This window comes from Lipotes vexillifer, unplaced genomic scaffold (assembly GCF_000442215.2).
Source record: "Lipotes vexillifer unplaced genomic scaffold, Lipotes_vexillifer_v1.1 scaffold98, whole genome shotgun sequence".
In the NCBI taxonomy this organism is placed as follows: Eukaryota; Metazoa; Chordata; class Mammalia; order Artiodactyla; family Lipotidae; genus Lipotes; species Lipotes vexillifer.
The window spans coordinates 2,000,846-2,019,027 of NW_006799611.1; the positions used below are offsets into that span (position 1 = coordinate 2,000,846).

The 18,182-nt window shown below is 47.5% G+C and overlaps 2 protein-coding genes across 3 annotated transcripts in view; one reads left to right on the forward strand and one right to left on the reverse strand.

Moving 5' to 3' along the window:
• Positions 1-319: 319 nt before the first annotated feature.
• On the reverse strand, positions 320-2,947 carry NAIF1 (nuclear apoptosis inducing factor 1). Its single transcript, XM_007471749.1, has 2 exons — positions 2,437-2,947; positions 320-792 (listed from the first exon to the last, which is right to left on the reverse strand). The coding sequence occupies exons 1-2, from the start codon at positions 2,945-2,947 to the stop codon at positions 320-322; spliced, it is 984 nt and encodes a 327-aa protein (XP_007471811.1).
• A 1,106-nt stretch (positions 2,948-4,053) lies between these two features.
• SLC25A25 (solute carrier family 25 member 25) overlaps positions 4,054-18,182 on the forward strand; it is a 32,658-nt gene continuing 18,529 nt past the window's right edge. The window contains exon 1 of one of the 2 annotated variants that reach the window (XM_007471751.1): positions 4,054-4,396. In XM_007471751.1, the coding sequence (XP_007471813.1) occupies positions 4,142-4,396 (255 nt within the window). In that variant the 5' untranslated portion in view covers positions 4,054-4,141. The remainder of the gene's footprint in view (positions 4,397-18,182) is intronic. The other variant, XM_007471750.1, reaches the window with a different exon arrangement.

An 18,182-nucleotide genomic window follows, 5' to 3' on the forward strand; every position in this document is an offset into this window, starting at 1 on the left:
TCCAAGTCTGGGTCATGTCACAAGCCCTGGCTCATGACAATATGGGTCCCATCACCAGCACCTGACCCCCACCTATCCAATCTTCAGGTTCTTAGCAGGACAGCTCAAGGGGTAGGGGGAAGAGAGTTTGGGTCCCAGGAGCCCAGCAAATTCTTCTTCCCAGTCTGCTTCATTTCGCGGAAACCGTGGACCCCTAAATGTCTGTCAAACTGGGAGCCGTCCACATGGCCAGGCCTAGACTGCGGCCAACCACACAACTCACTTACAAGACCACGTGGTGTCATCCATTCACAGCGGAAGGCTGGCTCGACCCCTGGCCTCACTGGATGATGCTGTCTGGCTGCCCATTCTGGGCCACGTGTCCAGGGTCAGAGGCAGTGGTGGGGTTGGGCATGTTGCTCTGCAGGTAGCGGCGGAAATCTTTGATCATGGGCCGGAGGACCTGGATGAGGACACTCAGGGCCGCCTGGGTGCCCTCCATGGCCTGAGCCTGGCGCTCTTGGGCACAGGCCTGCACCTCCTGGGAGCGACGGATCATCTGTAGCAAGTCATTCTGCTGCTCCAGGTGCTGGGCAATCTCCTTCACATGCAGGTTGGTGACCCGCTGCTCCTGGATCAGCTTGGCTGAGTTGAGGGCTATGCGGCTCTTGAGCGCCTGTGGCTTGACTGAGGTGTCGGCATGCTGGGCCATCATCTCCACGGGGGCCTCCGCTGGCAGGGATGGGGGGGCCTCGGCCGTGCAGTACTCTACCACGCCCTCCTCCAGCGTGTGATAGGCGGTCTCTGCGGGGACTGTGGGGAAAAAAGAGCAAAGGCAGTGGCAGGTCACCTTCTAGAAAGAGTGAGGCTGGCCATGTGGGGTGGGGAGGAGGCCATTAAGCCCTCCCCTGGCTTTATAGCCTTTCATATATAAATCTAGAATCTAAGGGGCTTAGAATCTTAATCTACTTAATAACCAAAGGGCCAGCCCCAGATCTGGCAAAAGCAAAGATGCTAATAGTAAGACTAGCAAAAAATGTAGAGCGCCTACTACGTGCTAACCCTTTGCACTCATTAGCTCCATGAACCCTCATAATGACACCAAGAGGCAGATACTGTCACATTCATTTTCAGAGAGGAGGTAGACTCAGAAACATGGAATGACTTGCCTAATGTCAGCTGATTCATCAGGTCCAGGAAGAAATGCAGGTCTCCCCCAATACCAGAGTCCAATGTGTTCAAAATCACCCCACTGAGCTGCTTCTGGCTAATAAAGGCAGAGCCACATGCTCCCCGAAGTGCCCCACTGGTCCGGCCTTCTTGACTTCCACGTCTTTTACGGCCAAGCAGAAAAGGAGGTGGGAGTGGGAAGGCACTAGCTAAAGTGCCCAATAAATGCCTCCCTGTCTCCTTGACCACCTTGGTCAATGGAATACCTAAAGGTCCTCCCTCTTCCAGAATAGCAACTGACTTAGACCAGTGTTTGATCCCCTTTCCCACCTCCATATCCTTGAGAAATATGACACTGTGGGGTTATGGCACTCACACACACACACCCAACTCCCCCAAGCCCCACTGAGAATCACTGATCGAAACAGTTCCCAGCCCATCACAAAGAGCACTTAACAGTCATTGGTGCAAACCTTTATCTGAACTAAAAAGTCCAACCAACCAGTTTCGTTGTCATTCATAGCCGAGAACCTTTGAAGCCATTCTAGCTGGGCTGTTTGGGCCTCCAAGCATGTGGGAAAGGTCAGTCTTCTCCACCCTTTAATGCCAACATCCACTGTGTGCCCCCAACCCCACCAGGAAGCCCCCTTTCTCTTCTGAGTCCTTAGGTTCTCCCAACTGACAGTGCAGTTATTCATATATTCGTCTTATCTGTCCTACTAGAATATAACTGGCCTATCTCTTAGACACGTTGGTAATCCCAGTGCCGAGCCCAGGGTTTGGCACAGAGTTGCCCTAATGGTTGATGAGTGAACAGAAGGGTAGATTAACACCTGGAACCATGAGGTTCCTCAGCTGTGCCTGATGCTCACCACACTGAAAACCAGAATGTCTTTGTCCAGAATTGATGTCCACCTACCTATTTATTCAACAAATATGTCCTGACTGCCTACTAGGTGCTAGGCCCTTAACACCTACTAGGTGTTAAGTCCTGTGGAGATATAAACATGGTCTCTGTCTTCAAGGACCACACAGTTCAGTCATGGACATGAATGGTGGCAAAACAGTGGACAGCAAGCCAGCCCGTCTGAAGTCCAGACTGCGTGCTGAGGAAGTCCCAGAGAGAACAGGATCACTTCTGTCTGGGGATCTCTTGGAAGGCCTCATGGTCTTCCAAGACTCCCATCTGACCTTTGACCCTTGGCAGCCAACCTTCCCTGGGCTGCCCCAGCTCTTGCTGGCCCTTCCCATTTAGGCACGCCAGACTGGGTGGGAGAGGTCACTCACTCTGTGTCAGGGTGACCGTGGCTGCGGCTGCAGTAGCCGTGGGTCCAAGGGCCACGGGGTGGATCTCTGTGGTACTGGGCAGGCTGATGATGGTGGCCTCACCCAGCAGGTTGCAGATGCGCTGTTGCATGGGGGTGAGCAGCACGGGGGCTACAGCTGGGCCACCAGCGCCACTGCCACCACCTGTCCCAGGCCCACCAGCTCCATCTTCCTCAGTGGGCCCCGGGGCCTCGCCACCCTCCACAGCCGCCCGGACCTGGGCAACCTTGCGACGGACCTCGGTCTTGAGGTCAGACCACTTCTTCTTGACCTCAGGCAGCTCCCTGCGGCAGGTGGCCACGGCGTTGACCCTTCTCAGGATGCCATGCCATGCCGCGCTCTTGGCAGCCAGAGGGACCCCGGCGTTAAAGTGGTTCACCAGCAGGTGCTTTTTCAGTTCCAACTCCTCCACGATGATCTCCACCTCTCGCTCAGAAAAGTTCATTTTCCTTTTCTTGGCTGGGACGGCCATGGCCTCTCCCCACCTTGCTTTTTAAAGAAACTACAATCCCCTAACTGCCCCAATTCCTCTTCTCGCCTTCCTCAGCCTTTCTCCTCACCCACCCCCCCTACAGGGGATAGGCCGGCCTTGTCCAAAGCCAAGGACCAGGACTTTGGTAACCCCCCTTGCTACGCAAAGTGCGTAGGGCCCAGCCCCGACCGGCCCAGCTGCTGCCAGCCAGCTGCGTAATGGCTTCCTGAATCTGCCTCTTCCGCCGGGATGTGCGGAGATCCGCCCACTTCCCCTCTTCCCGCCTCGCAGCCCTTCTCCAGGGGGACCCGCCCTCCCGGTTGGTCGCGGCTCAGATATCACGTCGATCACTAGTTCTTTCGATCTGTCGCTCAGCTAAAGAGCATGCCTACTTACTGAAATTGGCCTGATCATTGGTCTAAAGGTGTGTCTGTCGCTACAGAGCGCTCCACCCAACCTAGCCTTTACTCACTTCCATTGGAAAGTTGTCCTGTCGTTCAATCATCAGTATTACGACTTTTACGCCGTTAAATTCAGCTATTTTATTGGTGGTTTTAGGGAGTTAGATTACCAAAACCCGGCTTCCTGAGGATTCCTAGTGCTTTCGGTCTTGAGCCGTTAGCCAGTTAATTTTCAGTTCCACCCAATGGCGCAAACTCTGCCTTGCAACCGCAGCTCACAATTGCTCCTCACGCAAATCCTACTTCCCACCGGAGATTGCGATCTCTCCTTACACGACGGCCCCTCCCATCCTTACGATTTCGCCGTCTAAACAGCTTTTCTCAATGGAAATAGGACGCGGGGCCTTCCGCCTGCCAATCACATGACTTATGCCTATCGCACCGTGATTTCCTCTCTCCTGCCCGGCTCAGCCAATCCCCGCCTCCCTCAGTTTGAATTGCCCCAGGCTGAGCCGGGATTGCCCCGCCCTCTCCCTTGATTCGGGTAGTCAAGGGCTGCGTGGGCAGTCCTCGGTGGGAGGTTCCGCCCCTCCGGGTGGCCCTCCGGGTCTGTGACTGGTCGGCGTCGTGCCTCGGGGTATGGCCATCCAGGAGGCGCGAGGCGGGGCGGGGCTCCCGGAAGCTGCCCATCCCGCCAGCTTGCCGGCCCCTCGGAGCCCGCGCTAGTGGACTGAGGTCACCGGCGTGTCTAACGCGCTCTCCCCGCCGGCCTGTCACCCCTGCCTCGCGCCCGATGGTGAGCAGTGTGTTGTGCCGCTGCGTGGCTTCCCCGCCGCCGGACGCCGCCGCCGCCGCCTCGTCGTCCGCCTCATCGCCGGCGTCCGTTGACCCTTGCGGCGGCGCCGTCTGCGGGGGCCCGGACCACCGGCTGCGCCTTTGGAGCCTTTTCCAGACTCTCGACGTCAACCGCGACGGCGGACTGTGTGTCAACGACCTGGCCGTGGGACTTCGGCGCCTGGGGCTGCACCGCACAGAGGGCGAGCTCCAGGTAGGCAACACGCACAGTCCGCATGGGCGGGGAGGGGACCCCTTCGTGCCCCCGCACCCCCGGGAGGTCCAGGTGACAGGTCTGGTCTGCACGACCGGCTTCTTTGGCAGTACCTTGGAGCTTGGCAGGCTTGGTGGACGGCCTCTCGGACTGGCTGGGACCTCCTGAGTGACAGACGGACACCCCATTTATGCCCTGTGGGGAGTAGAGCTCCTTCTTGGCCTCTGTGGGCGCTTGGGCCAGGGGGAAAGGCTCTCCCTGGGTACAGGTGGGCACCTTCTGGGCATTCTGATGGTAGAAAAGCCCCTTTTTGCTGGGGCTTTCCCCAAAGTAGAAGGCCAAGTCTCAAGAGTCCGGCTTATGTCACCTTCTGACCTCAGGACTAAGCTTTGATGCTCCCCTCTACCCATCATTAATGGTTTCATCCATCCTCCTCCAGGAGCACCCCTCCCTCCCCTCTCGTTTCCATGCCAGTGGTGGGCCCTGATCTGGTTCCTCTCAGAAGCATGTGGGAGTTGGAAAAAATGGGAACTGAGGTTTCAGGCAGATCGTGACATGTGGGTGGTGAGAACTGACAGTTCTCATGAGTTAGATTCATCCCCATTGACATGCCTATCCAGAAAATGGGATCGTGATCTCTTACAGGGTTGCAGATTAGAATGAAAGAATCTAGGGGAAAATTCTTCGTAAAAGTGGAAGTGTGGCCCACCTAGGAGGGGATTTTTTCCCCTTGTCCTAAAGTGGGCACCTGGCCAAGGGGGAAGAGGGGACAGAGATGTGCTGTCCTTTCTGTATAAAAACCTCAAGCAGAGGCTGTCTCTCATGGTATGTTTTCCTATCTGACTTTGTAGCTGTAGCTGCCCTTTTCCAGTATTTTATTTATTGTGGCTTAGCCTGATTTATAGCCTGGAGGAAGACTACTGAGTATTTTAAGTAAATTGTTTCTCTTCTAAGTTAGTTCCTTTGGTCCATTTGTACATACCGCAATTACAGAATCTCATAGCTAAGTGTGAAAAAAATTTTTGGTAAAACGCCAGTGAGTTAAACCAATTAGTTTGTTGGGTAGGTGTACATAAAATTTGTAACTCATGTCCGGAATATCTTGGATCAACATCCAAGCTATTTAACCTGGTTAGGATAAGCCTAGGAAGACCAGGGTTAAACACTGTGCAAGGTAGAATCATTGGGTTAAGTCCAACAGGCTTAGAGACAAGTTTTTTTTTAAGTCTTTTCAAGTGAGTTTTACACAAAATGGTGTTGTGAGCTGGATATTTTCCAATCCATAACTGATGAATAAGTCACTTGGAAAGATAGGATGGCTGAACTCAGAGGGTCTGTGTCTTATGGGCTTAGGGAGGTGTGGGCCTAGGAGAGCCTTTCTGCTTTTATGAACCTACCCACCTGGCATATGCCACCAGGAGCATCGAGGGCTCTTGGCTACGGGAGTGTATTCAGTGTTTATACCATGCTTTGTACCTCATCTGGAGTCACAGTGTTTTTTCAGTCCATGGCACATCTGATATCGATCCTAATCCATTTTTTTGGCAGTAAATTTCTAAGGGCAAATGAGGAGAAGGTGATCATTTTTCTTTCCAGTATTGAAAGGAAACCTTTTAGATTAGCCAAAGGGAGCCTAGCCCGTCAGGGTCCCATTGGCTGTAAAATCTTTAACTCTGTGACTAAGTTCTACCATCTGAAACAATTCTTTTTTATCCTTTCGGTGTATGGCTTTAGTATGGACTACTCTACTTTATACAGCTTTGAGAGATTGGGAATGATCCATTTTATTTGTTTATTACCTGTGGCGGAGCACAGGCTAGTCTGTGGCGAATGGTTTAAGTGTTAGAGAGAGAACCTGCCTTTTTGTGAATAGCTGGGCAACAGGAAGACACCCTGCCTCGCGAAGCCCATACCACTTCCTGTTGCAGTAGTATCAGTATCAGCTACATGCAGAAAATGTAGTGCTGCAGTTTTGCAGAAGTAACAAAGGCAAAAGAGAATGTGGGGGCCCTTTAGTGCAAAATGGGTTATCTGCCATGGGAACAGGCCTTGAAAAACACGACATCAAACCGGTCGCTGCTTCAGATAACCCACAGGACCAGTGTGAGGTGCTAGGGTTTGCACAGGAATCAGCTGTGAGGGCTGATCAGTGGATGATGGGTGAACCAAGGCCTTGTGACTACACAAAGCCTCCCACTGGCTAACCACCACTGGGTCAAGTTTTCTTTAGAAAAGAACCAGCGATTTTTGGCATCTGCCTTTGTTTCAGAAGAAATTGGGACAGTCGAGAAAAATTTACTTAAAATGGCAGTGGGCGGGCTTCCCTGGTGACGCAGTGGTTAAGAATCCGCCTGCCAATGCAGGGGACACGGGTTCAAGCCCTGGTCTGGGAAGACTCCACATGCCGCGGAGCAGCTGGGCCCGTGAGCCACAACTACTGAGCCTGCGCGTCTGGAGCCCGTGCTCCGCAACAAGAGAGGCCGCGATAGTGAGAGACCCACGCACCGCGATGAAGTGTGGCCCCCGCTCGCCGCAACTAGAGAAAGCCGTCGCACAGAAACGAAGACCCAACACAGCCAAAAATAAATAAATATTAAAAAAAAAAATGGCAGTGGGCAGAGAAACCGATGGCAGCCAGCCAGAGAAATTTTCTTTGTTAAAGAGCATGTGAGCAAGAAGCCTGTCCTGGGACAAAAGAAGGGAAGAGTTTATTAAAGACAGAAAAAAGATGATGACAACAGTAGCAACTTTAGGAGATGAGACTTCAGCTAGAGCTAATTATAGCATTGCCTAGTTAAGGCATTTTCATGTGACCAAACAAAATCTCTGTCTGAAAACAAATTTAAAACATAGGTTAGAACGCAGGCAGCCAATTAGGGATCCTAAGGCACTGGTGTTTGATGCAGGTGAGGATTCTAGAAGATGGAGGGGTTGAGGTTGCATATGCGCTATCTAATTTGAGCCTCACAAACTGGGCTTTGGGGAGAACTTGAGGAGCAATCGTTTTAGAACCACATCTGTTATTCCCAAAATAGGTTTCAGGATTATCCAGAGATGATCCTGACAAAAATGAGAGTCTGCCCTGCCCTAATTCTCTCCTTGACCAGAGCAGTGTATAGGAGGCAGTCTCTGTTGACCTGAAATAATCGAATGGAAGGTCATAAATATCAAGTTGGTATTGCTTAATCAGACAGTACTGTTGAACTCTATACCTTTTCAGTGTTTGGCCATTTGTGGGGCAGGTATTTGCCTAAGTAGCTGGACTCAGGTAAGACAGTCTACAGAAAAAGAGCCTTTTCCATAGAAAAGGGGCAGACATAATTTGGTATAATAGAATGACGCATTAGAAAAAGAAAAATGCTCTTTGCAGACTGGATTGAGTTCACGTATTAAACTGATTGTGTTGTATTGTAAAATTCCTGGCTTGGAGGAATTATCAAGTCAACTAGAGGATGTTTTTAAAAATTAGTTGATATCTGGACTTCCCTGGTGGTCCAGTGGGTAAGACTCCTCACTCCCAACGCAGGGGGTCCGGGTTCGATCCCTGGTCAGGGAACTGGATCCCGCATGCATGCCGCAACTAAAAGATCCCACATACTGCAACTAAGAAGTCTGCATGCCACAACTAAGAATCCCGCATGCCGCAACGAGGATCCCACATGCCGCAACTAAGACCCGGTGCAACCAAAATAACTAATAAATAAATATTTTTTTAAAAATTAATTGATATCTGCAAAGGTGGAGCCAAGTACCCTGGTCCTAAGACTGAGTGATAAATAAGAATATACCAGAGTGGGCCTGATCTGGACCTTCAATGGATGAATTCCTTTGATATTCAAAGAGCCGTCAATTGTTGAAGCCTCACAGAAACCACGGGGGAATGAGAAGAACAAATATTTTGCTGGTATTCATTTCTAGCCCAGCTGAGTACACAGCCGCGGGATGAATTCAGTGAAAAAAACTGTACTCAGAGAGGACTAGTCTCATTAAACTAAATCTGAGCAGACTTTTCATTTGTTAACCATTTCTTCTACCAGTGTGAATTTCGCAGAACCGAAGAATTTAGTCTCGGACAGGTCACTGGCCATCATAGGCCAGCCTCCCACCCAGTGTGGGAGGCATTCCTCCTGTGGCATCCTTCACAGAGGGTCACCCAGCCCATTCCTTTGTAGACCTAGTCGGGGCCCTTGTGAGTTCTTTCTTAGATCAGACTGAGGTCCCGTCTGCTTGCATCTGCTACCCATTTGCCCCAAGGGTACCTTCAGGAACAGCCCAGAAACGTGATCCAAGGGTCCTTGAAATCAGCTGTCTTATCTGAAAACAGCGGATCCTGCTGTAATCTCTGCTGCCGCTCAAAGCAGCAGCTTCTTCCATGGTACGTGCTGTCCACACTCCACGGTCCCTTCCCTGAGGCAGTGCGCCCTGGAGTTAAGACTACAGATTTTCCCTGCAAACATAACACGAAGTGAAGGAAGCCAGTCACAAAAGACCATATGTATTACATGATCCATTTTCTATGAAAGTCCAGAATAGGGAAAGCTGTAGAGATAGAAAGTAGATTAATGGTTGCCTAGGCCTGGGAGCAGAGGGGAATGGAGAGCTAGGAAGGGGATAACTAATAATAGGTCTGGGGTTTATTTTTTTTGCAGCGGGGGTTCTTTTTTTTTTTAATTAATTTATTTAATTTATTTATTTTCAGCCGTGTTGGGTCTTTGTTGCTGCGTGCGGGCTTTCTCTAGTTGCAGCAAGCAGGGGGCTGCCCTTCATTGCGGCGTGTGGGCTTCTCATCGTGGTGGCTTCTCTTGTTGCGGAGCACTGGCTCTAGGCCCACGGGCTTCAGTAGTTGCAGCACGCGGGCTTCAGTAGTTGTGGCTCACGGGCTTAGTTGCTCCGCGGCATGTGGGATCTTCCCGGACCAGGGCTCGAACCCGTGTCCCCTGCATTGGCAGGCGGATTCTTAACCACTGTGCCACCAGGGAAGCCCAAGGGTTCTTTTTGAGGTGATGAAAATGGTCTAAAATTGACCATGATGGTGATTGCACATATCTATGAATATACTAAAAGCCATCAAATTGTACACTCAAATGGGTGATTCGTATGGTATGCAAATTATACCTCAATAAGACTTCTTTAAATAACCCAGTACAGTCTTTGTGGTATAATGTAAACCTGGGTTCAAGTATTGTCTGTGCTGCTTGCAAGCGGTGTGACCTTGAACAAGTTACCCAACCTCTCCAAGTCTTATCAGCCTCCTTATCTTGGTGGTAGGAATACCTACTTCAGCGGGTTTTTGTGGGATTGAATTAGAAGGAGTACAAAGAACCTGGGACAGGGTTCAATACAAAGGGACTCCCCCCCCCACCCCCCCTCGTCGAGTCTGAAAATAAGATGCCCACAGTTGGTCGTATCCTCTGCATTTCTTTCTTAGGTTGCTAAGGTGAAAAGTGGGCTAGAAAGAAGGAGACGGTCTGGGGGATGTGGGTAATAAAGGGTGTGTCAGTAAAAAAGGGTGCGTAGCACCCAGGGAGAGCACAGTCTCCTGTCAGCTGACACGGCTGCGGAAAGCCTGGGCCCTATAGCTTTTAGGAAGGTTAAAACAGAAAAAAACAAAAGAAAAGAAAAGAAAAAGAAACCCCAGTGGCAGGAGATTTCTAAGAAGTGGTCTTGTCACTCTACACCCAATGGTGTCTTTGGCCCAAATGTTTCCCTGGATGGAAATGGACCCCCTTGAGCACCGCTCTTGTCAGCCTGTTGCCCGTTTCCTGAGCCATAGATGGTCTTTTCTCAAATATAGAGTTCACTTTGAGGTTGTGAAAATGGAAGCTTCAAGTACAGTTTAATTAAAACCTTTGGAGATTTTGTCACTCACCTCATTAGTGTGTAGAAGTGGGACTGAGGCTGGTTGAAAGCAAAGGCAGTGGCAGAAGCCAGGATTTGGACTCTGCCCAATTTAGCTCAACATACACTGCTTCCTTCCTTCCGTGGCTGGAGGTACTTAACTAATCCTTAAAACTTTGAGGCCTGGGCTTCCCTGGTGGCGCAGTGGTTAGGAGTCAGCCTGCCAATGCAGGGGACATGGGTTCGATCCCTGGCCTGGGAAGATCCCACATGCCGTGGAACAACTAAGCCCGTGCGCCACAACTACTGAGCCTGTGCTCTAGAGCCCGCGAGCCACAACTACTGAGCCTGCACGCCACAACTACTGAAACCCACGTGCCTAGAGCCCACGCTCCACAACAAGAGAAGCCACGACAATGAGAAGTCCGTGCACCTCAACGAAGAGTAGTCCCTGCTCACCGCAACTAGAAAAGACCGCGCACAGCAACGAAGCCCCAACACAGCCAAAAAAAATAAAAAATAAAAATAAATAATAATAATTAAAAAAAAAACTTTGAGGCCTTTATTTTCACAGTTTGTGACAAGGAAGCATCTGTGCCATGACACCAGCTGAGTGTTTTAAGACCCCCATGGTGCTCAGGAAGCAGGGCCTGAAATGATAGGTATGCTCTGGTCTATAAAAGACTCAACACAATACCTATAAAAAGAATTTGTTGTCTTAAAGTGCACCTTCCTTTAAAATAAATGAATAACAAAGGTAGGACAGAAGGAGCTTCTTATCTGCTTTAAACTCTTGGCTGGGAAGCTTGAAAAGGAGGTGAGTCATGGCTTATTTTCCCAGGGTCCAGGGGAAACTGGAGCCAGTGGCTGTCCCTGTTCCTGCTGCTGCTTTGTGAAGCTTTCCACATTCCATCTACCCCTGGCCTCCTGCCTCCTTTCCTCCAGCCCTCCCTCCTCCTGGGCTGGAGTCTGATGTGACTCTTCTTACCAAACACAGGGAAAACCACCTCCATTGTGTGAGAAAACTCGCAAAAAAAGAAATGCCAGTGATGAAAAAAAAGGGGAAAAAAAGGGCAGGGAATGGTTTAGATCACCCAGAATAAGCACAAAGTGTTGAATCCTTGTCTTTGGTCTGTAACAGTGAAGATTCCTGTTGGTTAAAACCAACTCGCTACTGTGCCCACCTTCACCATCCTGTTGGCCTCTCCCCACCTTCGCTTCTGGTTAAATGACTTGTCCAGGGTCTTACAGAAGCACTACAGGGAGAGATTACATTCTTATAAAAGCCTTTAGTGATGCATTTATGGACGTGGTTAACTTTTTTCCTTTATGTCTTGGATGTATTTTTTTTGCTAGAGTCTCTTCTTTAACCTATGTAAGCAGTAAAAATAGGATCTGGTAAATAGTTCTACAGCTAAAAAAATGCCTTTTCTGAATTGTTTCTAAGTGCTGACGATATAAACCAGTCATTCTTACACAGAATTCTCCCAGCTGCCCTTCACACCCTGAGCAGCTCTGATGTATATTTGCTGAAGGCAGCTGTCCATCCGGTGGGCTTCATGCCTGTGTCTGGGCTCTTCTCTCTGAGGTCCTCCCCCAGGACAGAGTAAGCAGCTGGTGACAGCTCCATTCTCACTCATTCAGATGATCTCAGTTTTAGAGTGTGATCCTGAAATCAGCTTTAAGAAACCACAAACATTTAGTGTTGCTTTAATAATAAATCTGCTAGTTTGCCTTTTCACGTGGGAGCAGAGAAAGAGCGAATAAGGAAAGTGTGGCTGCCACAAGTGGGCTGAACACGTACCAGTGGTTTGGCTCCTACTGGTCAGTTTTGGGTTGGTTGGGAAATTCTGATCATTTAAGGTGATTGGGTGTTTACATGCCGGCTTCGATACCATATTCTCCCCCTGCCCACCTTGGCATCTATCTAATCTGAAAGGAGAATCAGGCTCCTATAAGAGCAGAAAAAGAAGAGAAATTATGCTGTGTTTCTATGTGGTCTCTTGTTTCTACAGATCTTTAATTTATGTGCTACATCTCAAAATCCTATACTTAAAATCAGGTTAATTTTGTACACCCCTAACTTTCTTTTATTTTTAAAAAATTTATTTATTTAATTTATTTATTATTTTTGGCTGCCTTTGGTCTTCGTTGCTGCACGCAGGCTTTCTCTAGTTGTGGCGAGCGGGGGGCTACTCTTCATTGTGGTGTGTGGGCTTCTCATTGCAGTGGCTTCTCTTGTTGCAGAGCACGGGCTCTAGGCACACGGGCTTCAGTAGTTTTGGTGCACAGGCTTCAGTAGTTGTGGCTCGCAGGCTCTAGAGCACAGGCTCAGTAGTTGTGGCACACGGGCTTAGTTGCTACGCGGGCTTAGTTGCTCCGCGGCATGTGGGATCTTCCCAGACCAGGGCTCTAACCTCTGTTCCCTGCATTGGCAGGCGGATTCTTAACCACTGCGCCACCAAGGAAGCCCCTAACTTTCTTTTAGAGAAAAGAAAAAGACATCTTTGTTAGCAGGCATTGACCTTGAACTTGGGACCTCAATGAAGACTGGCTTTTCACCAGGAATAAATAAGCGTCTGTTTTATAATAAATAAATAAATAAGAGACTGTTTTCTCTGTGGGGTACTTCTCTTTCCCACAGTCACAGGAGTCCCCTTCAGGGAGTTTTGGCCAAAGCTAGCTAGATTTTCTGATTTTACTTCCTAAAATGGAAATAGATTAGGGGATTTCACCTTTTTCATTACTGCAGTTTTGTCGTCTTCAGTGTCAAATGAGGCTGGTGCCTGGCTCCTCTTCATTGTCTAATTGTGGGCTGAGTCGAGGGCATGAGGCTGTTTAATAGTCCTGCCTGACATCCTGAAACCCCTGCTGCCATGGGACGGCACAGGACAGCACCCAGGATCTAAGTGTTTAAATTCTCCGGTTGATTCATTTCAGAGAAGGATAGTCCCCTGCCACAGTGGTGCCTTTGAAATAACAAATCGTTACTACCAGCGTATAAAGAGATCCTTCAAACTCTTTTGCTCTTGTACCATCCAAAAAAGATTTTATTTTTTCTTTCATTCTTTTTAAAATATATATATATATATATATATATATATATTTATTTATTTATTTATTTGGCTGCGTCGAGTGTTCGTTGCGGCACACAGGATCTTTGTTGCGGCTCACGGGCTTAGTTGCCCCACAGCATGTGGGATCTTAGTTCCCTGACCAGGGATCGGACACGCGTCCCCTGTGTTGGAAGGCAGTTTCTCAACCACTGGACCATCAGGGAAGTCCCCAAAAGGATTTTAAAAAGCAGTGTACCCCGTTGCACGTTAAGTTGACATCTAAACATTTTTGTCATAAGTTTAATAGCTGCAGAGGATATAATTTCTGGCATACTGTGTATCTGCCTTAAATGTTTTAGTTTGTCGGTTTTGGGTTTGATCAAAACCTTAGAGTTTTGCAGATTTGACTCATCCAATTTATGGAAAATTCCTTCCATATAACCTGTTGGCCAAGCCAATCTTCATTTTCAAATCAAATCCATTTGGCTCTCTGTCAAATAAAATCTGATTTCATTTTTCAGTTAAAGAAGAAAGTCTCAGTGGTCTTCCCTTTGACAACATCTCTTCTGAATGCTAATTATAATTCTAAGGTAGATAGATGGGGAGTAGGTAGTGAAACTTGTAAACAACGGACATGGGGAGAGCTCTCTGCCCTGTTATGAGACGCCCTCAGGAATCTGCAGTTGTCCTTCTGTGTGATGTCCCAGGGGCTTTTATACCCTGGGCAATTCATCAGGATAATTTGGAATGGGTTCCCGCCAGGGGTTCATTCCATTAGAATTTGTTTTCTCTGAAAAGTACGGGAGATCTTGTGACACAGTTTTATCCCCAAGTCTCTATTTTCTAGATTCTTGGAAGAGTGGGTTGCTTCTGCAGGTGATTACCCTCAGCTTAACCAGGTCTGTGGATGTTTATAAATCTACACTTACTGGAGGGTTATACTTGCCAGCCCTGTCTCTGGATATGGATGGTCCCTCATACCCAAGAAAGTTAAATGAGGTGGAATTGTATTATAGTAATAGCAAAAGAAACTAATGATCTCTACCAGATATTGGCGATCCTGGGGTGTAAGGAAAGAGATGTACTGCATTAACCCACAAGGAAATCAAAGGTGCTTTAAAATAAAAATATTGGCAAAGTATGCAAATTGAACAGATTTTCATTGATGCCTGTCTTAGGTGCTGGTCAAGGGAGATTTTAGGATAAATAAGGCCTGGTCTCTTCCTCGCCTAGTTATTATTTCTTTTCTTCTGCTGACTTTGGATTTAATTTGTTCTTTCTGGTTTCTTGTGGTGGAAACTGAGGTCATTGATTTGATACCTCTCTTTTCTGATGTAGGTATTCCCTTCTAAGTCCTGCTCTGGCTGCATCCCACAAGTTTTGCTGTGTTGTGGTTTCACACCATTCAAAATACTTTCTAATTTCTCTTTTGATTTCTTCTTGAGCATGGGCTCTAGGCACGCGGGCTTCAGTAGTTGTGGCACATGGGCTCAGTAGTTGTGGCTCATGGGCTCTAGAGCGCAGGCTCAGTAGTTGTGGCTCATGGGCTTTGTTGCTCCATGGCATGTGGGACCTTCCCAGACAAGGGATGAACTCATGTCCCCTGCATTGGCAGGTGGATTCTTAACCACTGGGCCACCTGGGAAGTCCGAACTGTCACTTATCTTTGAAAGAGATTTAAATAATAAGGAAAAAGTTCTTTCTACCTACCCACACAATTACCATTTCTAGTGCTCTTCATTCCTTTCATTCCATTCTTCATCTGGTTATCACTTTTCTCTATCTGAAGGATTCCTTTAACATTTCTTGTAATGCAGATCTGCTGGTGGTAAATTCTTTCAGCTTTTGTATGTCTGAAAAGTGTTTATTTTGCCTTCCTTTTGGAAGGTATTTTTCTAGGTATAAAATTCTGGATTAACAAGTTTCTGATGGAAAGCACCCTGTCATTCTTGTTTTTGTTCTTCTGTAAGTAATGGGTGTTTTTCTCAAGGTGTTTTTAAGATTTTCCTTTATATCACTGGTTTTCAGAAATTTAACTGTGATGTGCCTGAGTGTAGTTTTTTGTTTTGTTTTGTTTTGATGTTTTTTATGCTTGGGGTTTGCAGTGCTTCTTGGATCTGTAGGTTTTAATAAATTTGGAAAAAATCTGGCCATTATTTCTTTAAATATTTGTTCTGTCCCCACCTCCATGAACTTCAGTTGGGTGTATATTAATCTATTAGCAGTTCTCCCACAGCTCACTAATGCATTTTTCATTTTTTTGTATTGTTTTATTTTTTCTCTGTGTGTTTCATTTTGGAAGGTTTCTATTGCTGTGTCTTCAAGTTCATTAATCTTTTCTTCTGCATTGTCTAATCTGCTATTAAAACCATCCAGTGTGTTTTTCGTCTCAGACATTGTAGTTTTCTTCTAGAGTATCTGCAATGTCTCTGTTTAACGTTCTTGATCTTTCTTGAGCATGTAGGATAGTTATGACTTGCAATATCCTTGTGTACTAATTCTGTCATACACGTGATTTCTGGATCAGTTTCAATGGACTGATTTCTCTTCTCATCATGGGTCATCTTTTCCTGCTTCTTTGCATTAGGCTGTTAATTTTTTATGGGATTTTTATCTTGGATATCTTTGTATTCCTATAAATATTCTTGAGCTTTATTCTGGGATGCAGTTATTCAGAAACAGTTTGACCCTTTCCGAGCCGGTTTTTTTTTTTTTTTTGCGGTACGCGGGCCTCTCACTGTTGTGGCCTCTCCCGTTGCAGAGCACAGGCTCCGGATGCGCAGGCTCAGCAGCCATGGCTCACAGGCCTAGCCGCTCTGCAGCATGTGGGATCTTCCCGGACCGGGGCACGAACCCGTGTCCTTTCCATTGGCAGGCGGACTCTCAACCACTGCGCCACCAGGGAAGCCCTGAGCCTGCTTTTTAAAGCTTTGTTAGTCAGGCAAGAACAGCATTTAGTCTAGGGCCAGTTTTGCCCCACTATTGAGGCAAAACCCTCTGAGTACCCTTCCGGAACCTTCCTATATTATGAGGTTTTCCACTCCAGCTGGTGGGAACAGGAACTATTCTTAGCCCTGTGATGCCTTTGGCTGGTTCCTTCCCCACCCACAGGCAGTTTCCTCATACTCACTTGCTCGGATTTTTGGGGGCCCTCAGCAGAGCTCCAGAGCTTGCTCTCCGTGTAGCTCTGTCTTCTCTGGTACTCTGTCCTGCAAACTCTAGCTGTCCTGGCCTCCCAGCTCCTTCTTTTCAACATAGGGAGACTACTGGGCTCTGCTGGGTACCCACTCTCTGTGCCATATCCTGGAAACTCCAGGCAGGAAGCCTGGGCAGTTGAATGGCTCATGTGTTTAGAAATCTCAGGAATCACTGCCCTTCGTTGCCTAATGTCCAGTGTCTTGAAAACCATTCTCATATATTTTGCCTTCCTTTTGGAAGGTATTTTTCTAAGTATAAAATTCTGGATTAACAGTTTCTGATGGAAAGCCCCCTGCCATTCTTGTTTTTGTTCTTCTGTAATGGGTCTCTTTCTTAAGGTGCTTTTAAGATTTTCCTTTTTATCACTGGGTTTCAGAAATTTAATTTGTTTTTTCAGAAATTTAAGTTGTTACAGGCAGGAAGGTGAATTGGTTCCTGTTACTCCATCTTGGCTAGAACCCCCACACCCCCCGAGTTCATAACTCAGTTCCGTGGTACAGAGTGGTCCATTAAATGAAAAGCCAGTAACCTACTCAATAAGGGATTTATCTCATGTTTGTAGATGGGGGCCTAAAACATCACCATCTCCCCCAACTCACCAGATTTTCAGTGCCTAAAAAAAGATTAATTTTCACTAAAGGATTACTTATTTATATAGGGATTTTTGCTCTGGACTGGCTCTTCTTTAGTATTAAAGCTGTTTATTTCTATGAACTCACAATCATTTTCTATTTATTTATTCATGGCTGTGTTGGGTCTTTGTTGCTGCGCGTGGGCTTTCTCTGGTTGCTACAAGCAGGGGCTACTCTTCCTTGCAGTGTGCAGGCTTCTCATTGCAGTGGCTTCTCTTGTTGTGGAGCATGGGCTTTAGGCGCCCGGGCTTTAGTGGTTGTGGCACACAGGCTCAGTAGTTGTGGCTCACGGGCTCTAGAGCACAGGCTCAGTAGTTGTGGCACACTGGCTTAGTTGCTCCGTGGCATGTGGGATCTTCCCGGACCAGGGCTTGAACCCATGTCCCCTGCATTGGCAGGTGGATTCTTAACCAACGTGCCACCAGGGAAGACCCTGAACTCACTATCATTTTCTTTTCTTTTTCTTTTTCTTTTTTTTTTTGCTGCACCGCACAGCATGTGGGATCTTGGTTTCCCCACCAGGCATCAAACCCATGCCCCTTGCAGTGGAAGCGTGGAGTTTTAACCACTGGATCACAGGGAAGTCCCTCACAATCATTTTCTAGATAAAATAGCTAATATGTACTGTTCTAAGAGCTTTGTACATTATTTCATTTAGTCTTTAACCGACTCTGTGAAGTAATGATACGGTTCTATTACTATCCTCATTTTGCACATGAGGCTATTAAAGCACAGAGAGGTAAAGTAACTTGACCAAGATCACACAGCCAGTAGGTGATGGCCAGGATTGAACCTGGGGTCTGGCTCCAAAGACTAGACATTTAATCAACACACAAAACTGCTTCCAGGTAAAGTTGTTCTGTATATGCAGTGAGAGGGCAACTGATGCGTGTTCCTCAGCTTTCAAACAAGCATGCCGTCTTGCTTTCCCTTGTCGTGTTTTCTTTTTAAATAACGGTTGTATGTATGCACACGTGTGCCTGGTCATACATGCTCATGATTTGGTTTCACCAGATATAAGAGGATATTCAAAGAAAATAAACCTCCCATCTATCTTTCTTC